The sequence below is a fragment of the Euphorbia lathyris genome, chromosome 1, assembly GCF_963576675.1.
Source record: "Euphorbia lathyris chromosome 1, ddEupLath1.1, whole genome shotgun sequence".
Taxonomy (NCBI): domain Eukaryota; kingdom Viridiplantae; phylum Streptophyta; class Magnoliopsida; order Malpighiales; family Euphorbiaceae; genus Euphorbia; species Euphorbia lathyris.
The window spans coordinates 25,306,641-25,327,989 of NC_088910.1; the positions used below are offsets into that span (position 1 = coordinate 25,306,641).

The 21,349-nt window shown below is 35.1% G+C and overlaps 2 protein-coding genes across 2 annotated transcripts; both read left to right on the plus strand.

Moving 5' to 3' along the window:
- Positions 1 to 9,892: 9,892 nt before the first annotated feature.
- LOC136225804 (protein phosphatase inhibitor 2) lies at positions 9,893 to 16,302 on the plus strand. Its single transcript, XM_066013924.1, has 5 exons — positions 9,893 to 10,039; positions 12,159 to 12,239; positions 14,279 to 14,400; positions 14,872 to 15,042; positions 15,826 to 16,302. The coding sequence occupies exons 2-5, from the start codon at positions 12,235 to 12,237 to the stop codon at positions 16,083 to 16,085; spliced, it is 558 nt and encodes a 185-aa protein (XP_065869996.1). The 5' UTR covers positions 9,893 to 10,039; positions 12,159 to 12,234; the 3' UTR covers positions 16,086 to 16,302.
- An 80-nt stretch (positions 16,303 to 16,382) lies between these two features.
- LOC136225795 (uncharacterized) lies at positions 16,383 to 17,062 on the plus strand. The gene has a single exon (XM_066013914.1). The coding sequence runs from the start codon at positions 16,383 to 16,385 to the stop codon at positions 16,965 to 16,967; it is 585 nt and encodes a 194-aa protein (XP_065869986.1). The 3' UTR covers positions 16,968 to 17,062.
- The last annotated feature ends 4,287 nt before the right edge of the window (positions 17,063 to 21,349 follow it).

Below are 21,349 nucleotides of genomic sequence, written 5' to 3' on the forward strand. Positions count from 1 at the left end.
AAGTTTGGTAATGTAGCCAATCATCTTGACACAATGTGTCATGACAGATGTGCCCTCTTGCATCCTACTACGATATAGCAACTTGGATATCTCGTAGCGTTCGCACCTGGTTTGTTTCCCAAACAATTCCTTTAGGTGCATGATGATGGAATAGGCATCCATTTCCTCATGTTGCCTTTGTAATTCCGGTGTCATCGATGCAAGTATGATGCATCCGGCATGATCATCATCAGCTTTATGCTTCTGGTAAGCATCAATTTCCTCAATGGCAGCATCATCAGCAGGGAGAGGGGGTATCGATGTATCAAGTACATACCCTATTTTATCGAACTTCAAAACAATTTTGAGGTTACGAAACCAGTCGGTGAAGTTTGAACCATTCAATTTGTTATCGGTAAGAATATTTTGCAGATTGGTTTTAGTCATGATTATAAGAGTGGGTTTAATTAAACCTAAGAGTGAGAAAGAGTAAACGTATGTCATTCATTTGCTTAAAGTATATCAATCTAAAATTATAGGCCTTTTAGTTTATTTTAGATTGCTCCCACTATTTTGCCAAATTAATAGCCCTCCATATTAATTCGAAGAATTTCACAAATCCTTTAGTGAGCTAGGATCCTAACTCCTGAGATTTCGCATTGAGTTTACTCAACAAGCTAGTCTCATTCATTAGGTAGATTCATGTAATCAATCACATCTTTAATGTGATTCCTAGGTTATTGGGTTACTAACCACATTAGTAACTAATATGCTATTCATATTAATCCCAACCGTCTTGCCCATTAGTTTATGACAACATGAGTTTACTCATCTAATTATCATAATCTAATTTAAGTATTACCCCATATTCATGAAAAATGATTTTTGATAATTCAGGTGTTACCGAAAGGACCCCGAGCTTGAGTTTACTCAACAACCCAAAGGCCCTCAGCACTGCCGGCTGAATTATAATATTAGGGAGGGGCAACCGATTTTAATAACTTGTTTATTTACTTAACTTTTTAATGAGGGATTTTATTTTTGGTCTCATAATCTAACTTAGTCTTGATTTGCTTTAGCATACATCAGACACATACATTTACATACATTGGCGTTATGGACATATCATCTAAATTATTCCGTCGAGCCAGAGACGGAATAAAAGGGCAAACCTAAGGAAATACTAACTATTACATATTTCTCTTTAGGTCCTCTGTCTTCTCCATGGCGCCTTGAAATTACATATTAATTTCTATACTACTAAAGAAAACTTCAATTGAATTGAAGGGAATCAGATGAGAGGAGAAATTACAATAGATAGTAGAAAGGCAGGACTCGCATGCCCTATTTCAAAAATACCAAAAGACTAAAAGAGGGTCCAAATATGTCCATAACTCCAAACATGCATAGACTCAATTAAATAAATTTAATTGGTTGATTACATAACTATCTTATGTAATATTTATGTTAATCACATTAACTTATCAAATTAACTTTCATCCAATTTTACTTCTAATAGTTTCGTATCTTTTATATTAATCTTTAGATTAATATAACTATACAAAACTTTAATTATGCACGTCCCAATTATTTTGATTTTAATTCATTTAACATTTTGATTTACAAATTGGTAAAACAAACTTTTAAACAAATTTTCATTCGATAATCAAAACAGAAAACTATCAATTTCTGAAACATATATATTTAAAAAACGATTATATATATATATATCAGTTCTAAAACGGTTTTAAAACGATTTTCAGAAAATAGGAAAAACTACTATAGATTTCCGTTTTATCTTTAGAATTAATAAAACTGATTTTATCAATCTAACTATAAAACTAATAGATTTCGTTATCATGATTATCAACCAAAATAATTAGGAACATACGCATAATCTATTTTAATTACAATTAATTAAAACTTATTTATCCTTAGAATTAATTAATCAAAACAATTTGTTAATTAATCCTAACTATAAATATTTATTCAATCCTATTGAAAAACTTCTAAATTTTCATATATGAAATAACGGATTTAACGATGGCTCTGATACCACTGTTGGAAATTAGGCTAAGGTATAGCAGCGGAAATATAAAATTTTTAACCTATTTCCATTTAACCACAAGATCCGTTAACCGTTATTTCATATAAAGAAGGATAAGAACAAATACCTTTTAGAAGTTCTATCTACCGTTGCAAACGATGTGCCCACAACTTCAAAAGAGATAGAAACTATCTACCAATCTGCCCCTATCCGAAATACACCTTCCAGACCTCCGAACGACAATCCCTTCGGTGGAAAACGTGGAAGAATATGTCTAGAAGCTCCTGTCCAAAAATCGCGACGATCCGACGGTTCAATCTCCGGGAATCCGCGAAATCGTGAACTGACCTGATGTAGGAGTAGTAAAACGAATTTCTCCCTTTTGTTTGTTTTTCTTCTTCGAGTTCCCAAACACGAAATAAAACACGGAAAGATTAATTTAGTATCAACCGTTGAATAGCAACCAAAGTAGATTGCCTCTAATTAATCAACACAAGATCAAGGATAAAAGAAATAGATGAAAATCAATTGATCAAATGAAGCCGTAGAGAAATCTCGTCCTCGAACTAGGGGTGTCGAATTTTCTCTCTCTTGGACTATGTGAATTTCGAAAATCACAAGTAGGGTATGGCTTGCTTGGATTTCGAAAATCTCAAGGGAAGGGGTATTTATAATCTCTTGTATCTAATCCCTAGTTAGATAGAATTAGGTTACTGAATAGGAATTCCATTCGGAATAGAATTCCTAATTATTATCTCACTATATATCTAATATATTAAGGATAATAATAATAACCTTATTGGATAATAATAGGAGTATATTAATCCAATTAAAACTCCTAACTTAATTATCTCTTAATTAATTTAATTCATATTCCTAATCTAATTAGGATTAACAAAATCAAATTAATTATTCATGTATATCACTACATGAATTTCGACCCCCTTATGTCCATGGACCTTATTGGGCTCAATTGGGCTTCTATCAATTAATTAACATCCATCTCTCTTTTAGGTTCCAAGTCTTATGTGTGATCCATTAGGTTCTTATTGCTTCTAGCCGTATGCAACGTTATTAAATTAATTTTCAAAGAATTATATTTAATCTTTGCATAACGGAATGATGTACAGAGTATGTGATTAGCAAGTCCGTAATCATTCCCCCAGAGCTATAAGAAGACAGGTTGATTCTGTCGTTAACCTTTCTGTATTAGTTACAGTATAATTCGATCTTTTATCAACTACATCCTTGAACTGAATCTTATGACTATGGGTGATGTCAAGTCACATATAGCGAGACGTTCATTTTACTTGTACAGGCCGAGTCAACTCAAAAAGATAGGTTAAGTGAAATCTGTATTTCTTACTCTTAAGCTATCACCTTGCAAGGATTTAGAGTCGAGTCTTCCACAAGCGATCCATGGATGTATCTCCCATTTATCGGGAGTGATAAATGCTCAATCCAATATATAACGACTCCGCAATTACTTCATGTGATACCCAACGTCTACTGTTCACACCCCAGAGTCATCTCTGTTAAGGATCGTGTTACACCAGAGTCAAAGCATCACATTCCGTAATCCAGAATACCAATTAATATTCCTTTGAGTCTGAGGATTAGTTATACCTATTAATACCAATGAGATGAACAGGTGACAAGGATGAATCTACCCATCCTGTTATCTCAAATCGGATCCCCAATCCTAATGAACAACTTTTCATCGGATCTATGTAACTGTCCAGATATCTGTATATATGAAGCTTGTGAGATCAGCTTTCTGTCGGACAGAAGACATTGTTACATACAAGTCTCAACAGTGATATATCAATCCTAAACATATCACTTGACTTGGGGTGGTTTTAAGTTTATTAGTTTATTATAAAGTTTTGTCTCACTTCATGCTTGTATGAACACTTTATAATCACTTTAAATAAACTTATGGATTTCCTTTTATTAGACTTTATTTAGTGCTTAAAAGGGATTGCCTTTATATAGTTATAAAACATATATCTCATTAAACAAATGATATAAAGAACAATTCATTTACATTAAGTTTGTATCCTAGAACAATTGTCTATAGGACACTAAACCCCAACAAGCTTTCCCAGGCTAATCTTGGGTTAATATTTTGGTTTTTATTTTTTTTCTTTCCTTTGCCTACCAGAAAAAAATATATAAATAATTATAATTATAATAATAAATTATATATTTATAATATAATTATAATAAATAATTTATTATTATTTATTATAATATATATATATATATATATTATAATTTATATATAATTCATCATTATTTATTATAATTATAATTATTTATATATAATTTATTATATATATATATATATATAATTTATCATTTTTTATTATAATTATAATTATTTATATATAATATATTATTTATAATAAATAATGATAATTACTAAAATTAAATTACTGAACTGAACTGAATGCTACTGAACTTAACTGAACTTACTTATGCTAAAATTAAGTAAAAAAGAACAGGACCTTAGCCAATCTTTCCTTCAGAAACCCAAAAATTAAATTTTTAGATCTCCCCATCAACGATGGCAACCCCAAGTACCGACCCCTATCAATGACTCCCTGAACCTCGAGTTTAGCACGAATCGCCCCCTCTTCCATTTCCTTCACATTTGGGCTAAAGTAGAGGCCTGATTTCGCTAAATTCACTACTTGACTAGAGGCCAGCTCATATGTATGTAACAAATCAGCAACCCTTCTACTTTGCTCAAATGTAGCCCTAAAAACAGAAAATTATCATCGGCAAAAAAACAAGTGGGTAACATTCGGTGCCTCCGAGCATACCCGACAGCTAGTGATGAGCCCATGCCTCTCAACCTATGATATCAACTGTGAGAGGACTTCCACATACAAAATGAACAAATATGGTAACAACGGATCACATTGTCTAAGTTTCATCCCTAGTGGGCGGAGAGTCACAATCTCAGAGTTCACAGCAACGAAATAAGAAACACTACTAATACATAACATAATCCAATCAATCCATTATGCACATAACCCCATTCTAATCATCACCGATTTTAGACATCCCCAATCAACTTGATCATATGCCTTGTTGATATTAATTTTCAGTGCAACCTCGCTCACTCCCCCTCTCTACTTCCTTTTCATATAGTGCAAAGCCTCAAAGACAACATGAACACTATCAATTAATGATCGGCCAAGGACAAAAGTAGATTGACTCTCTGAAATTACCACTGAGAGGATACCTTTCAATCTATTTGCCAACACCTTAATAGAAAATTATTCAACTTGCAATTTTATTCTAATACACTGAAATATTCAACTTACAATTTTAAGTCGTTGAATATTGTTAATAATAATATTTTTAAATTTTATTTAAGAACATATAGATATATTTATATTATATTTTTATATATTTAATATTATTAAATTCAATGGTTTATTTTAGGAGTGTTTTTTAAATAGTTATATTATTTAATAATTTAAACATTTGTAATGTTTAACACTAAAAATTCCATATAATTTTTTTACCATTTAGTTTTTAGTTTTATCAAACATTTCAAATATATAAAATATAAAATTAATTTTTTAGGTCATTTTGAATTATTTTTATTTATTTTTCGCTTTAGTGATTAAAAAACAATCTAAAAATATATTTATTAATAATAAAAAAAGAAAAAAGAAAAATAGTATGTGCTCTAACTTTTTATTTGTTTAATATTCTGGTACTTAATAGATAGTTTCTTCATGATCAAATTAATCTGTGTGGGAGGGGGAATTCATGGTATTCTGTTTGATGTCTCCTTTGTTTATGTTCTCCCTTAGAATGAGTTTAAACGACAATCTTCTGTTGACATGTTAGAGTTGAAGTCTTCAGTTTTGACCCTTTGGCTCATTACAGATGATTTCAACTGCATTGTGTCTTCTTATGAGAAGTCGGACATAAGCGCATTGGATAGATGAGTTACGTTCTCTTCCTGGATTACTGATATGGATTTTATTGATATGAGTTTCCTAGGCTCGACATGTACTTGGTTTCATGGTTTAACTCTGAGGACTCGTGTGGCTTGTCATGTAGATGTGGCCATGTGTAGCATTACTTGGCATGATCAATTCCTTGAGGCCTTTGTCTTCCACTTAGAAATGGATCTATTCTTATTTCTTTTAAAAGAAAGAGGTTGAGTGTGGTTTTTAAATTTTTTTTTCGTTTTTAGGTTTCTTGGTTCAATCATTCCGATTTTTTTAAACAAATAAATTGTAACGGGATAAGTAAGAGTCAAATGCATGGAGATTAATATCAATTCAAATTTCAAAATAATGAGAAGTAAAATAAAAAATGGGGGGGGGGGGGGTTTGAATGATTGGGATTGGAAAATAAAATAAAAAGATAAATTGCATAAAAAAAAAGCAAAATTGAAATTCGAATTAAACAAAATGATGAAATATCTCAGTTAAAAAGGTAATCGTTGTACAATACTCAAAATTATTAATCATAGGTTGAAAAAGGATATCTAAAGCACTCCCAATCTTATTTTTCCTAAATCCTAGATGAACTAAGTATGACAAATAATCCATCACTATTCAATTAGACATTCCTTTTTTAGCGGCTAGAATTTAATCTAATGAAAGCATTACGATCTAGAAAAATCCGGTTTTAACTAACTGACTTAGTAGTGAAATCGATTTAAGCAAAAACATGTTTTCATTTACTACTTGTTCCGGAAATTTTTAAGTGATTACAGGCTCATAATCTCAACTTATTATATGCTTTTGCAACGTATGAATCAATCGGCTGAATCGATCATTCCATCAAATAACAATGAAACTCTCTATCAAATAATAATGAAACTCTCTAAGTGCAATGAAAAATATGTACAATATAAAATACGAGTAAATTACATATGAGATGTATAATCTTTACCTCATATCACACTTTGTTATACAACCTTCAATTTTTCATACTAATAAACATCACCTTATATATAACCTCCCACTAAAGTGTACATGTCAAGCATGTTGAACTTGCTGTTGAAACACCTTTCCACATGATTTTGATTTGACAAAATTATTTAAGTAAAATTAAATATATTCTAAACACACTAAGTTTAAATGCTTTGAGTTATTATACTAATGTGTTTGTACAATCTTGAGTTAAAATTGTTTATAAGACATAAAGAATTAAAAAGCCCAATGCCCATACGAAAGTCAAGGCCCAAGTCAAACAGATCAAGACAACTCGGCCCGCGTGTACAAAACGCTGTCGTTATGATCAAAACGCAACTCAGCAAGAGAAGGATCTAGAAGACCTTCGTTGAACAACTTCGGAGTGAAGCCGCTGAGTTGAATCGATAAAGAATACAAGACAGCAGCTGAGCAAGAACAACTTCCAGACAAAGTGTTTTCACTTTGGGTAAAGTTCAGGAGACACAGAACGCTGTCTAGTTGACCTTACCATAAATGGAGAGACATTCTGTCGAGCTGACTAAAAGTTGCTCAACACTGACCGAGGACAGAAGATACTCAAATCTGATTGGCCGAGAGCTCTGAGCAAGACTGAGTGACAACGACAGGAAGCTGTTTCCCTCAAACGGTTATTTCGAAATTCGAAATGACCGATGTCTCAGACGTCTCTATATATAGAGCCCTTCAGTTGCTTCATCAGATACAGAACTTGATCAAGCCATTATGCTGACCAAAATTCTACTCAAAGTTCTGCAAGAAAAAGCAAAGCAAATTCTTATACCAAATTTCATATCTTTTGTGTAAAAGTCTAGAGTGATTATTCAATCATCTAAGGTGTCTTAGCAATTGTTGTTTAGGACAAATCCTTATCATTTCTAGAGATTAGAAAGGAGAGGCTGAGTACTCGGTTATAGTACTCAGCGTGAGATTAGGAGTGAGTAGAGGTATAGAGGAAGGTACTCTTGTTATACTCAGCTTCTAAGTTGTAAAAGGTTTGATGCTCTACCATTAAAGAGCTCAGTAGAGAATTCGAAATCTTGGAACGTGTTCCGGGGACAGGACGTAGGCTTGGAGGCCGAACCTGGATAAATCTGCTGAGTAATATCTTTCTAACCTTAAACTCCTTAATATATATATTGCTTGCTTTAAACAAAACTGACCAAGTAAATAGGTTAAGCTGAGTTGTGTGTATTGAGTGTTTAAGTTCAGGAATAGACTCAAAGTGCTATCTCCTGAGTCAACGAAAGAAGCTGACTTAGTCACTAGTTGACTAAGCTAGTGTCTTATTGACTCAGCGCGCTGTATAATCCTTTTCAAAGGAAAAAGAAGTCAGCCTCAACGTACTTAAAATTTTAAATAGTTCCTATCCCCTTCCTTGGAACTAACTTGTTACGTTATAAGGGACCAACACTTGCCACATGATCACTTTTCAACTCTTTCAAAATTAAAAATAGGGCTCACTAATAACTAAATTACTTTTATACCCTTCTGTAATTTCTCTTCTTCATCCTTCTCTTATATCTCCTCCAATTAGTCGATGGTCTTCATTTGAGCTGTCATCTGAATGACTTCAGTAGTTTGGAAGCTTTTTATTATGCTGATGAGTTGCTTGGAGGCCCCAATAGATTCCTCGTCAGGGTTGACCTTCATAAGTAAGGGGCCTAGATTCTACGGTTGTATTGCTCGACTCTCATGGACTTTAGTTAAGGGGGCAGTAGTGTTATAAATTAATGGGTTTACCATCTCTTTGATCAACATAAGGGTTACTTGATAATCTTCCATGCTTGATAAAGTTACAACAGAAAATATGGCCTTTGAGAATGTGAAAAGGAGTCTCCACGTTCACTGCACCAAATAATAGAGTTATGAGATTTCCGGACAAAGTTTTCCTCTAGTTCTCCTCTTGCACTAGGACGGTCCTTGTCGACACTCTAATTATCAAGTCAACAGAGTAATAGAGCAAGATAAGCAATTAGTAAAAAGTTTTAGAGAAAGAGTGTGAGAATTCAGGATCCACTTATAAGGATAGACAATGAGGTTAATGACTGGCGTGCCTTTGTGCATTTGGCCAAGTTAGCCTAATTGCTTATTGGGCTTGTTCCCTGGATGGCTGCGTAGGTGGGCACCTCAGGCTTCGCAGGTCTGCAGGCCCATCTTCCTCATCATGTATAAATCGATAGACTAATAAATTATTTATCTTAAAATAAATAAGTTTTTAAGGGATCATATGCAAAAATACCTCTAACATTGACAGTTAGGATCAATTTTTACTTTTAACGTATAAAATGATACTAATTTTATTTCTAAAGTTAGCAAATTGGATCAATTTCAGACATCATTATAAAAAATAGATATTTTATTTTTTATTCTACGGTAATTGCATATCATTTTGTTCTAAAAAGATTTCTCATTTTGTGATTTAATAATAGAATTAAAGATTAATAGTTTTAAATTCGACGAAATATTTGGATTTTTTTATCAAATTCGAACAAAAAATACAATCTAATTTTTTAAATTAAAAAAAAATCGTATATATTTATATGTTTATTATCTGTTACTAATGAATGATAAAACAACATACATTCACATGTAATGTAAATGATAAAATTTATAGAGAAGATTTTTTTTGATAAATAATTTATGGAAAAAATGATTTGATAAATTATTTCTCAAATTGATATAACATATGAATATTAGATAACATGTTAATATTAAAAATAAAATTAAATCATTTAATGTTAAAGATAAAATTGTTATTTACAATCAAAATTGAACATATTTTTGCACATTATTTTCTTTTAACATATTGAATAGAATAATGCAGATTACGAAGAAAATTAGGCATTGGATGGCTGGCAGCAATTGGTAAAAGCCGCATAGGGAGGAACGTGAAACCCACACAAAACTGAAATCTAGCTTCATCGACGAAAGGGGTAAAATGGTAAAACGAAACAACAGTTAATAAAATGAAAATCACAAAAATATGAGATCAAAGGCGGAGCCCGAAACTTCGCAAATTTCCAAGCGCCAGGCCATTCCGCAGGTACATCTCTCTCTATCTCTCGTTCCATTTCGTTCATGTTATTGTTTGGTTTCCTAGAAAAGATATGAAAGAAAAACACTAGGAAAACTATGAGTTTCATGAATTTGTAAACTGATAGTTGTGTCCAGAATTGCCTTTTACATTTCAAATTAGCCTGTTTTTTTCCTCTCCAATTTTTATGCACCTTCTGGGATAACGAGCGGAACCTGTTGGCCTTTGCTTTATCGATCCGTAGTTTGAAGTTGATTAATGTAGAATTTATGGAGTATTGAATTATAGCTCGTGATTTTTCATCTTTTTATTAAGAGACCTGGTTTTTTTAGGTTTAATCAATTGGACGAGCGACTGTCAAAATGGATTTTATTGATTAGTCATTTATGGCTTTGTATCTTAAGCTAAGGATACTATTAATTTTAAAGTTTTTAGGTGTTCACAATCTAAGTCATAAATTGAAAGTTTAACGTGTAGATAACGGTGCTGGAGGAAACCAGAATTTCAGATTTTAGCAGGTTTGAAGCCAGAATCAGATGCTTCTTGTTGTCCTTTGTTGTAAATTTAGTGTATGTGGTGTAGACTGTAGAATAGGATTATACATAGGACATCCAAATGCAATCTGAGCCAAACCCATAGTTATTAAAGGCGCATGGCGCACCAAGGCGCAAGGGGTCCTGGAGCCATGGCGCATGGCGCATGGCGATGGCGCGCGCCATAGGGAGACAAGGCGCACTTAAAAAAATAAAAATTATAAAAATATAAAACTAACATAAAACTAAATCATGAAAATATCTTAAGCATAAATAAATTTTAAAATGCAAAATAAACCCCATATTAGAAAACTCTAAAGTTGAATACTAATTCCTAAGTTCTACTCCTAATCAAAACTCTCCAAATCCATCACTCCTCATCATCACTATCACACTCCTCATCTAAGGCATCATCAAACTATTGATCATCAAACTGTTGAAGTTGAATTCCCTTTGGCTTCTTTGTTTTTGTTGTTTGAATCCGTTTGATGTGTTTTCTTTCTACTAAACTTCTTCCTCTTTTAATGACTCTATCTCTTACTCTTCAAATGACTCTGTCTCTTCCTCTTTAAAGAGTCTCTTCGTCTTCTACTTAGTTTAAAACCTATAATCTCTCTCCTTTTTGATACTTTTTGTTAATATAACATGTGTTCCATTCCGATATATAAAGTAGCTACCAAAAAAATGCCCATAACTGCCTCTAACTGTCAAGGCGCGCCTTGGTGCGCCTTTGGCAACTGCCTTTGGCGCAAAATGGCGCACCAGGCGCGCGCCATAGCGATAGCGCCTCGCCATGGGGCTTCCATGGCGCTAAGGCCTGCGCCTGGTGCGCCATGCGCCATAGGCGCGCCTCAGGCGCGCCTTTAATAACTATGGCCAAACCGCAGGTGGTTGCTTTTATTTGTTTATTGCTTCCAAATATCTTTTATCTAGCTCTTAATTTCGATTATGTTAAGCTGTTAACTGGTTGCAAGATCTCTTCCATTTTCATTTCTTATCATTATGATGTATCACTAAGAAAATTGACTTCAATATTAGAAAATACTGAGTCTTATAATTATATAGTATAGCTTTTTTTTACCTTTACTTTGTATCGTTTCATCAAGGGTTGAGCAATCCTTTAAATTTGCTGTTTGGAAGTTAGTAGCTGAGAGCATGGCTCAAAGCTATAGATAGGTGCATGATATCTTGGAACTCTTATGCCATATGACCATGAAATTTGACACTTTCACAGCTTTTGAGATCCTGAATTGGCCCAGTGGTCCTTCCGTTTTCTTTGTTGCTTAGTGTTCCCTTGTAACTCTGATATGCATTCTCTTTTATTATGTAAAGCTATTCTTTTACTACATAGTATGTTTTTTTTTTAAAGTTGTTTCATTATATCCATTGCTAAGCATTCCTTCAATTTTTTGTGGGTTGATAAGACAGAGCCTCTGAGTTGTTTCATTTTGATTTCGACCTTTTCATTCTCCACACAAACACCAAATTAATATGGGTTTTCTTGCTATACCGCTATCATGTTTATTGGCATGCCATTTTAATCTTTTGTTGTCTCGCATACAAAATTTAACAACATTCTTTCTCTATTGTCTCAGTGGAATCAAGTCAATCAGCTATAGCTTGGTATTTATCAGTGATTGAAGAGATTGAAGAGTTAGCAAGTTCATATAAATGAAGTAATTAAAGCTTATCATCCATATCAGCTTTTTCTTTTCCCTTATACTTCATATCTATGCTAGTTTGCTTTACATTAAGCAACAACTACCTTCAAATTGATGCCTATATTTTTTTGAGTGTTTTTGATCCATCTGGTGTTGTATGGTTAAAACATTCACTCGCGCACACACACATATAATTTATAAAGAAGCTCGAGATGTTTTATGTCAACTAGCTGAATATCTTTACATTTGTTTTGAAGAACAGATGTTCCTGTGTATGTCAACTAGCTGATTATCTTTGCATTAACTTCTTATCTCAGTTATGTCAAATATGCAGATTTTTCTCATATACAGCTTGAAGTTATTTGAAATACACTAGTAGCTACCTTTATAATTGATATTCAGCATTGTCTTGGTTCCAGTTGCAGACATCAATTATATAAATAATGGATTATGAGAAAATAGTGAATTTTTAATATCAATCAGTTTAGTAATTCTTATTGCTGGTTATTGGAACTTAATGTGTAGCACATAGTTATCAAAGGCGTGATAGTTGTTAATGACGAAGCCATGGCGCAAGGTGCACAAGGCTCAAGGCCGTGCGCCCTAGCACCCCCTAAGGCGAGCAAGGTTGTTGTGGCGACGCCAAGGCGCACCTTTGTGCGCCTGGACAAGGTTATCAGAATGCCTTTTGTGTCCCGGGTTATTTTTGGGGGGGTTTATATTATTTACCCACATGTTCAATCACAACCATTGGATCAGACAGCATCTAGTGTCCAAAAATAAACAAAAACAAAAGGGATGCAGACAGGCTTACAAATTGAACATTCGCAGAAAAAAATAGAGAGAGAGAGAGAGAGAAAGATGCATAATGGGAAACAGAGGGAAAAGAAGCACACAACAACAGTAAAATACCAGAGAAAAAGAAGCAAACGAGGGAAGAACTTGATGTTGGAGACTTTTGATAAGAAGTAGCTATTAGTAATTTAGTGGCCTTAGGATTCACTATTTAGCTGAACACTTCAACTTTAGAATATAGGGTTGCATGTTAGAATGATTAAGAATATTGAAATGAATTCGTATTTATTTGCATTTTGATTTTAAAGTTTACAATTTCTTATATTTAAATTGTTATTATTTATGGCGGTACTATATAAATTATACTTTTATTCTTTTAGTGTGCCTTGTGTCGCTCAGGCCTGTACCATGCGCCAAGGGTCTAGGACCCCGAGCGTTGTAGTGCGCCTTTAATAACTATGAAAGGTGTACCTCAGGCTCTAGGCTCCAGGCATGTCACCTGAGAAGTCTAAAGGCAGGCACTGATCAAAAGGCGTGCGCCTTTCTGAGCCTAGCGCCTAGGCTAAAACTTAGAAGCTAAGCTATACAGAGTTTTTTAAGGTTTCTAGTTAAAAATAGGATGTTTTAATCTCAGCTCTTTTCTATTTATATGATCTAGGGATGAAATTAAATTAGAATAAAAATAAATAAATAAGATTTGGACGGAAACATCGCAAAGAACAACAACGCTGCGGCTGGTCCCTATTGAAGAGTTTAGAAATATCACGAATGGAGATTTTAGTTTTGATGAAAGCTTTGAAAAGTAGTTTTTATACTATTAACTTGGGATTTGGTCGAACTTTAATCTTTAGATTTAGAAATTTTATTAAGAATTACAATTATGGAAGACTTATTAGTTAACTTGAAATTTATTTATGATTAAGATTATGGGTAATTGGATATGATTTAGTATTTGACTATTTGTTGCATTTTAGAAATGTTCAATGTTGTTACCTTGTGTCACTCAGGCGCACGCCTGAGCCTTGGTCCTAGGCTCCAGGACCCCTTTGCGCCTCTTGCGCCTTTAATGACTATGTTGTAGTAGCACTTGTTGTATTTCTCCTTTTTCAATTTGATTTACTATTATTTATAATTATATTTTCTTCAGTATTTCACTCTTTTTTATGATTATAATACTTGTGAATTGTTAAGCTATTGATTGATTGCTATATAGTTTGATTAGATACTTGAAGTTTGTGTTGATCTTTTCATGCGAATAGGGGTGGCAGTTCTCGTGTTAAATGGGATGAGAACAATCTGGGGGAAATTGAAGCAAATAAGCCTGTAAGGCAGAAAATAACTGAACCGAAGACACCATACCACCCCATGATTGATGATGATGGTACTTTTGCTTTCCATATCGTTTTCCTCCTTTTCAGAAATCATTCTAATTGTTCTAGTATGTGTCTATTTCTCTATCATTTTTGTGAGTCAGAACAAGCCTTGGAGCTGGATTTTGTCTAGCATTTCAAAAGAAGGCTTTGATTTTCTATTTTATTTTGTTTTTTTATGGAGATTTTCTATTTTATTAGTTGATATGAAATAATTCAATTCACCAAATTGCAGTTTAGGTAGTGATATATTTGTACCACTATTTAGTCAGACCAAGCCTTTGAGCTGGATTGTCTAACTTTTCTGAAATAAGACTTTGATTTTCTATTTTATTAGTTGATATGAGATAATGCATTCACTCCACTGCGGTTTAGATAGTGATAATATATTTGTTTCACATTCATCATACTTGGAATATCATCATTAAATGCTTTGCATTCTTCAAACACTTCGAATCATCCAAATTTTGTTGGTCATGCAGGTTCCCTGTCTCCTATGCAGGGTAGCTTTGATGATGTTGGTGAAGCAATGCATGCAGAAGAATTGCGAAATGCATTGGATACAGTGGCTTCTTCAAGTAAAAGCACTGGTAAGCGATCTGGCTGGACTTCATCTGAGGATGAAGCAGATCCTATGGACCAAGATGAAGAAGGTTAGTTATTTATACGCCGTCTTCTGCACAGACTGAGTTGTGTTTTTCCGCAGGCAATAGTATTATAAATGCCTTTCAGTTTTCATCTAACATAATTGCTTTTGAGACTTCCACTGCAGTTCGCAAGGTGATGACTTGTAGCATTGCACTGCATTATTTTTATATGGGATAAGGTATCCAAATGGCCTCAAGGTTATTGGGGAAGTATGAATTTGCCCTCCATGTACAAAATAGCACCAATTAGCCCCAACATTTATGAAATGGTGTAATTATTGTATCGTCTAATTATCTCAGAGAAGAAAGGGATAGAATGTTAGGGTTAAATTGACACCATTCCATAGATGTTGGGGTTAAGTTGACACCATTTCATAAACGCTGGGGTTAAATTGGTGCTGTTTTGTATGTGGGTGTCAAATTGACACCTCCCCAATAACCTTGAGGTCATTACCTTATCCCTTTTCATATACTGGCTGAAAGAGTTGAGGAAAACCAATCAGTTGCTTTTCTGTTACAGTCATGTATGACTAAATTGAGTTGCTCCTCTGTTGTTTATGAAATATTAGAGTTTGAGAAATTCTTAAGTTGCGTTCTTGGCAAACATTTTCCTAAACATTATTCTGCCAAAGACTGAACAGGAGCGCTCTCTGAACTACTTCAAGCAAAGAATAAAAAAAAGACTTGTCTTCCTTTTCTCTGTTTTATCCTTTCTCCTTGTAGTGTGTTTCAGTTTCCTTTTTTTTTTTTGTGTGTGTGTGTGTGTGTGTAATTGAATTCTATTGTCAGGTTCTGAATCCAACAAGGGTGCAAGTTTTAGGGAACACAGGCGAGCACATTATGATGAGTTTCGGAAAGTGAAGGAACTCCAGTGGCAAGGATCATTACATGAGGAAGAAGAGGATGCGGCAAATGGTTCTGCCAAGGGAAAGGACGGAAAACATGTCTCGTCATCATCGTTACGTGCTGGTGTGAAAGATAGAGAAATTCAAGAGGGCTCAACAAATTCACCTCGCCAATCTTCTAGACCTCCAGGCAGTGGAGCGTAGAAGCTATTAACCCCAATATAAAACATATGATAAAACTGGAATGGTATTTTTGGTATACGATGAAAGTAGCCTTAATCCTGTTCTCCCTGCTTGTACGTTTGATTTTGTATAATTACTCGTGGAACTTGGTGGCAAGTCATTGTCATCAATTCACATTTTATCGAACATATCATAAACATTTGTTGGACTTGAATACATCCTTATCCATTTCGGACTTCTTCTTTTTCCAAAAAAACAAATATAAATTGTTGGTTCACGTCCACTGAAAACAGATAAACCTAATTCCACAACACAACAATGTTCACTCTAGCCTCACAAATATGCAATCAAATTGCTGCCGTCTTCTCCAACTCTACTGCTCCCTACCCACCACCACTGGATGTCATGGTTAATGCTATTTCTGCTGCTGCAAATCAGAGTGGCCGCGTCTTTCTGTATGGAGTAGGGCGGGAGGGGCTGATGCTGAAGGGCCTATGCATGCGGCTAGCTCATCTGGGACTTTCTACTCACTTGGTGATGGATATGACCACTCCCCCAATTTACTCCAATGATCTCCTTATCGCCTCTGCTGGACCTGGGGGATTCTCGACCGTTGATGCCTTATGCTCACTGGCAAGATCATGTGGTGCGCAAGTTGTGCTGCTGACTGCTCAGCCTGAGACGGGATCCTGTGTGAAGCATGCCAGCGTTGTTTGCTATGTGCCGGCGCAGACTATGGCCAGCGACGGTGAAGGGAAAGAAAAGTCTCGGGAGTTGCTGCCTATGGGAAGTGTTTATGAAGGAGCGTTGTTCGTGTTGTTTGAAATGGTGGTTTATAAGTTGGGTGAAGTTTTAGGACAAAGCCCTGAGGCCATTCGTTCTCGGCATACCAATCTCGAATGAATATCTTCTCTGCGGTTAAATTGTAACTAATGGTTACTAAAGTTTGCAGTATGTTTACAACATTTTTTTTTTCTCAATAAAATTCTTAAACTTTACTTTTTTTTTTTAATAAATAAAGCATTTATTTTATTCTATATTCAGTAATTCTAAATTATAATAAATAGCGGTATAATAGAAAAATGGTTACTTTGTTTTTTTTAGAAGTTTAAAATTACTTTGCTAGTCAGCCATAAAGAGCAATATTTGATTTTTAAATTAAATAATCACATAGGGTGTGTTTGGTTGTTCATTTTCATGCTCATGTTTACCTTTTCACTTCAAAATGAGAGTTTTAGGTGTTTGATTAGTGACATCTTGTTTGCTTTTTACATTGAAAAACAGTATTAGGTGTTTAGTTAATGACATTGTTTGCCTTTTACACCTAAAAAGCAGTCTTTTACAAAAGAAGAGAATCTCTGCTTTTTGGAAAATCAGCTTTTTCCAACAGCAAATAGTAGGTAAAAAAAACGGGCCCATAGTATTAGGGATTGCAACGGGCAGGGTACCCGTGGGTAGTGCCAATCCCAAACCCTTACCCGTTTATTTTTTAATTACTCGTACCCTTCCCATTACCCTAACGGGTATATGTTTTGCATTCCATACCCGTCCCATTTAATTCACAGGTATCCGAGGGTATCATTATCCGTTAAGAATCAATAAATAAAATAAAAAATATTACAAATTTAAACAAAGTATAAATCATCCATCTAAAAATTGAACAAATTGAACCTTAATCAATAAAAACAAAGTAGCTTAGTGGTATCACTTAATGGTCAAGGAACAAAAGGTTGGTGTTCAAATCTCAAATCTCACATCTTATATCTAAAACACAATAATATTTTTTTAATATATAAAAACGTTATACCGGGTACCCTAGGGGGTCTTCCCATACCCGTCCCATTACCCTGACGGATAATGGTTTGAGAAGCCACTAAGAGGCTGTTGGAGCTGATTTTTCATTCTCGTTCCTCAAATTTTAATTTAAGAGGCTGTTGGAGATGCTCTTAGGGTAGAGTACATATTGCCATCCCTGCATAGCATTTGGTAATTACGGTTTAATAATATTATCAAATAACTATTGGCAGCAACAGATATTCCTCAGTCTAAGCATTAACGATAAGGTCAAGATAGAATATTAGTCAATTGTGTGTTGAGATACAGTTACAAGAGGAGCCAATTTTTTTGCAGTATTCATGCAATATATCTAAACATACAGTTGTGCATAAATAAGACCCCATTCCTCATTTTGTACTCACAATGTGTATAAAATTGTTATTCAATCAATTAGATTTTTCATTTCTCTTTCCATTTTCAATCTCTTCTCTTATTTCTACATGTTATCAGAGCAATGGTGAGAAGAAATAGATTTGAGAATCCGAGAGATGAGAATGAAACAGAGTTTACAAATATTTTTGCTAGTTCTAGCAATACTCTTCTAAATACACATTCTGATCATCCATGACTTTCATTAGCTAGTGCTCCATTTACTGGTATCAATTTCCTACCACGGAGAAGATCCATCGTTCGAGCTCTTACCGCTCGCTCTCATTTGTCAACAATAAAAACCAACCTCCTGCTATTGGTACAATAACATATCCTTTATGGCAGAAGAATAGTTTGGTTCAGGCATGGATCCTGAATTCTATGACAATATATCATATGCTTTTCGGTATTCCTCTAGCGCCACAGATTTATCCAAAGAGCTTGAAGAGAGATTTGGTGGAAGTAATGGCCCTATGTTTTATCAACTTAAGCAGGAGATCATTAAGCTTAATCAAGGTAATAATTCTATTGTGATCTGTTATACACATTTTAAGCGTCTATGGGATGAATTGGCTATTCTTAGACCACAGCATTCATGTCAGTGCGGCGCATCTAGCAATTGTATCTATAATGTTTCACAACACACTAGAGATCTAAATGAAGTGGATAAGCTTGTACAATTTTTAATGGGACTTAATGAAGCTTATGGACATATAAAGAACCAAATCTATGGATGGATTCCTTTCCAAGTCTTAATAAAGTCTATTCAATGCTCCAACAAGTTGAGAAACAAAGAGAAATTACAATTGATCATACTTTTGATATTGTGAATTACACTGTGAAATGTGGAGATTCTAAATCTATTTTGTGAAGAGATGATAAGAAGAGATTTTGTGTCTATTGTGATAATCATGGTCACACAAAGCAGACATGATTTAAACTTATAGGCTATCCTGAGTGGTTCGATCCTAAGAAGAAAATTTCTAAAAGAACTTCACAAGCACATATCTTATATTGTAGCAGATCCATATGTTACTAATGTTAAAACTGAAAAAAAAAACTAGAGATTTATAAGATCATTCAAGAAGTTTACAAACTCATGAAAGGAAAATGTGTGCTTTAATCTCCTAGTGCTACTCATCTTGATATGTCTGCATTTGGTGGATATTTAGGTACCTCTTTGATAACATCTGAATATTACCATTGAGGCAAATGTATAATAATAAAAGAAAGGAATGAGTCTCCAGCATTATGCCATGCCATGTGGACCATAACGAGACACACCAACTCAAAAATACGCCATGATGAGAGCGAGTAAAAGAGATCAGCCATTGTCCTTAAGAAAAACGTACATACGCTTTGACGGTTCTAAGAATACCAAGGGACGTCTTTACAGCCATCCATAAATGAGAATAAATACACTTAAATGGCAATTAATAGCCATCAAGTGGAGTAATGACATGACTATTCGAATATAACCTCATTAATGACAAAAGGTTACAAAAATCTACATAAATACCCCGACTCTGAGATATTCTAGGTATGCTTACTAATTCTCTAAAAATCTTGTCAATTATTTTTATTATTCACAAACAATATACTAACTTTAGCATCAGAGTGTCCCCCGCTGATCCCAACGGCACCTCACAGGGAGGAGATTCCGACCAAGGAAGTTTACACAATTATCAAGGAGTTGAGAAACAAAGAGAAATTACAATTGATCAAACTTTTGATATTGTGAATTACACTGTGAAATCTGGAGATTCTAAATCTATTTTTTAAGAGATGATAAGAATAGATTTTGTGTCTGTTGTGTTACTCATAGTCACATAAAGGAGACATGATTTTGTGTCTGGGTGGCACCTTTTTGCCGAATGCGAGTTTGCAAGGGCATGCTGGCGGGTTGTGAGGTTGGCATCGCCGGGGGAGGAGTGGGAGCATATCGAAGAATGGGCTCTACATATGTGTGCTTCATCGGACAGCAATGCAATTAAGCATAGGTGGGCTGTGATGTGGGCGATATGGCAAGCAAGAAATAGCACACTATGGGACCAATTAATTTGCAGACCCGAAGTGGTCATGGCAAATGCGATACGCTTCTTTGAGGATTGGATAAGTGCCCAAGCAGAGAAGAGGACATCAGTTGGGGGTAAGGGAGGCGCCGGCTCAACCGTCATTGGGGCCAGCTCCTCTCGTACCACCGATTTTAATCTAACAAATTTTGGTTTTACAGGTACCATGGCGGAAACATACCAGAACACAGCAGAGCATAACCGATCCCAGCAAATTGCGGACCCGGAGAGAATTGTTGAAACAGACCCAATAGCTGCGCAGGCGACCCAACTCGGAGTAACATCCGACGAGGTCAACGCCGCTACTGGGCCTTCGAGAACCGGGCCACGCACGACCAGAGGAGAGAACACCGGCTGAACTACAGTCGGTCCTGCTGCAGAAGCCGCAGCAGTAGCGCAGCCGACCCAACTCGAGTTCCCACCCGACGCGGTCATCGCTGCTGCTGTCGCTGTGGCGGTAAGCGACGGTCGAATGCAAGAAGACAGAGACGAGAGCCTACAATCCGAAACGGACATTGGAGCTGTTCAGAGAGGTCAACGATGCGGCAAAGCAGTGGCAGGTAGAGAACATAGTTCAGCTGGCAGCACGAGCGTGAGGACAAGGGCAGCAGCTAGTATTGACAGCATAAACGTCAACGAAGGCAGCCATCTCGTTAGGATCAATAAACCAGATACAAAGTGGATCCCTCCGCCATGTGATTTCGTGAAATGTAATCTTGATGCTGCATTATTCTTGGATGAAGGAAGTATCGGTGCAGGAGCACTCATCCGCGACTGCATGGGTAATTTTATTCAGGGATATAGCACACACACAATAGGTGCTGTTTCAGCTAAGATGGCGGAAGCACTAGCGCTAAAAGAGAGCATGGGATGGCTAATGTCATTGGGTTACACGGCTGTCATTTTCGAAACAGATGCAAAAGCTGTTACGGACTCTATACAAGCACAACGAAAAGACCTTACCGAATTTGGTGAGATTATCAGTGATGTGAGAACTATTCTTATAAA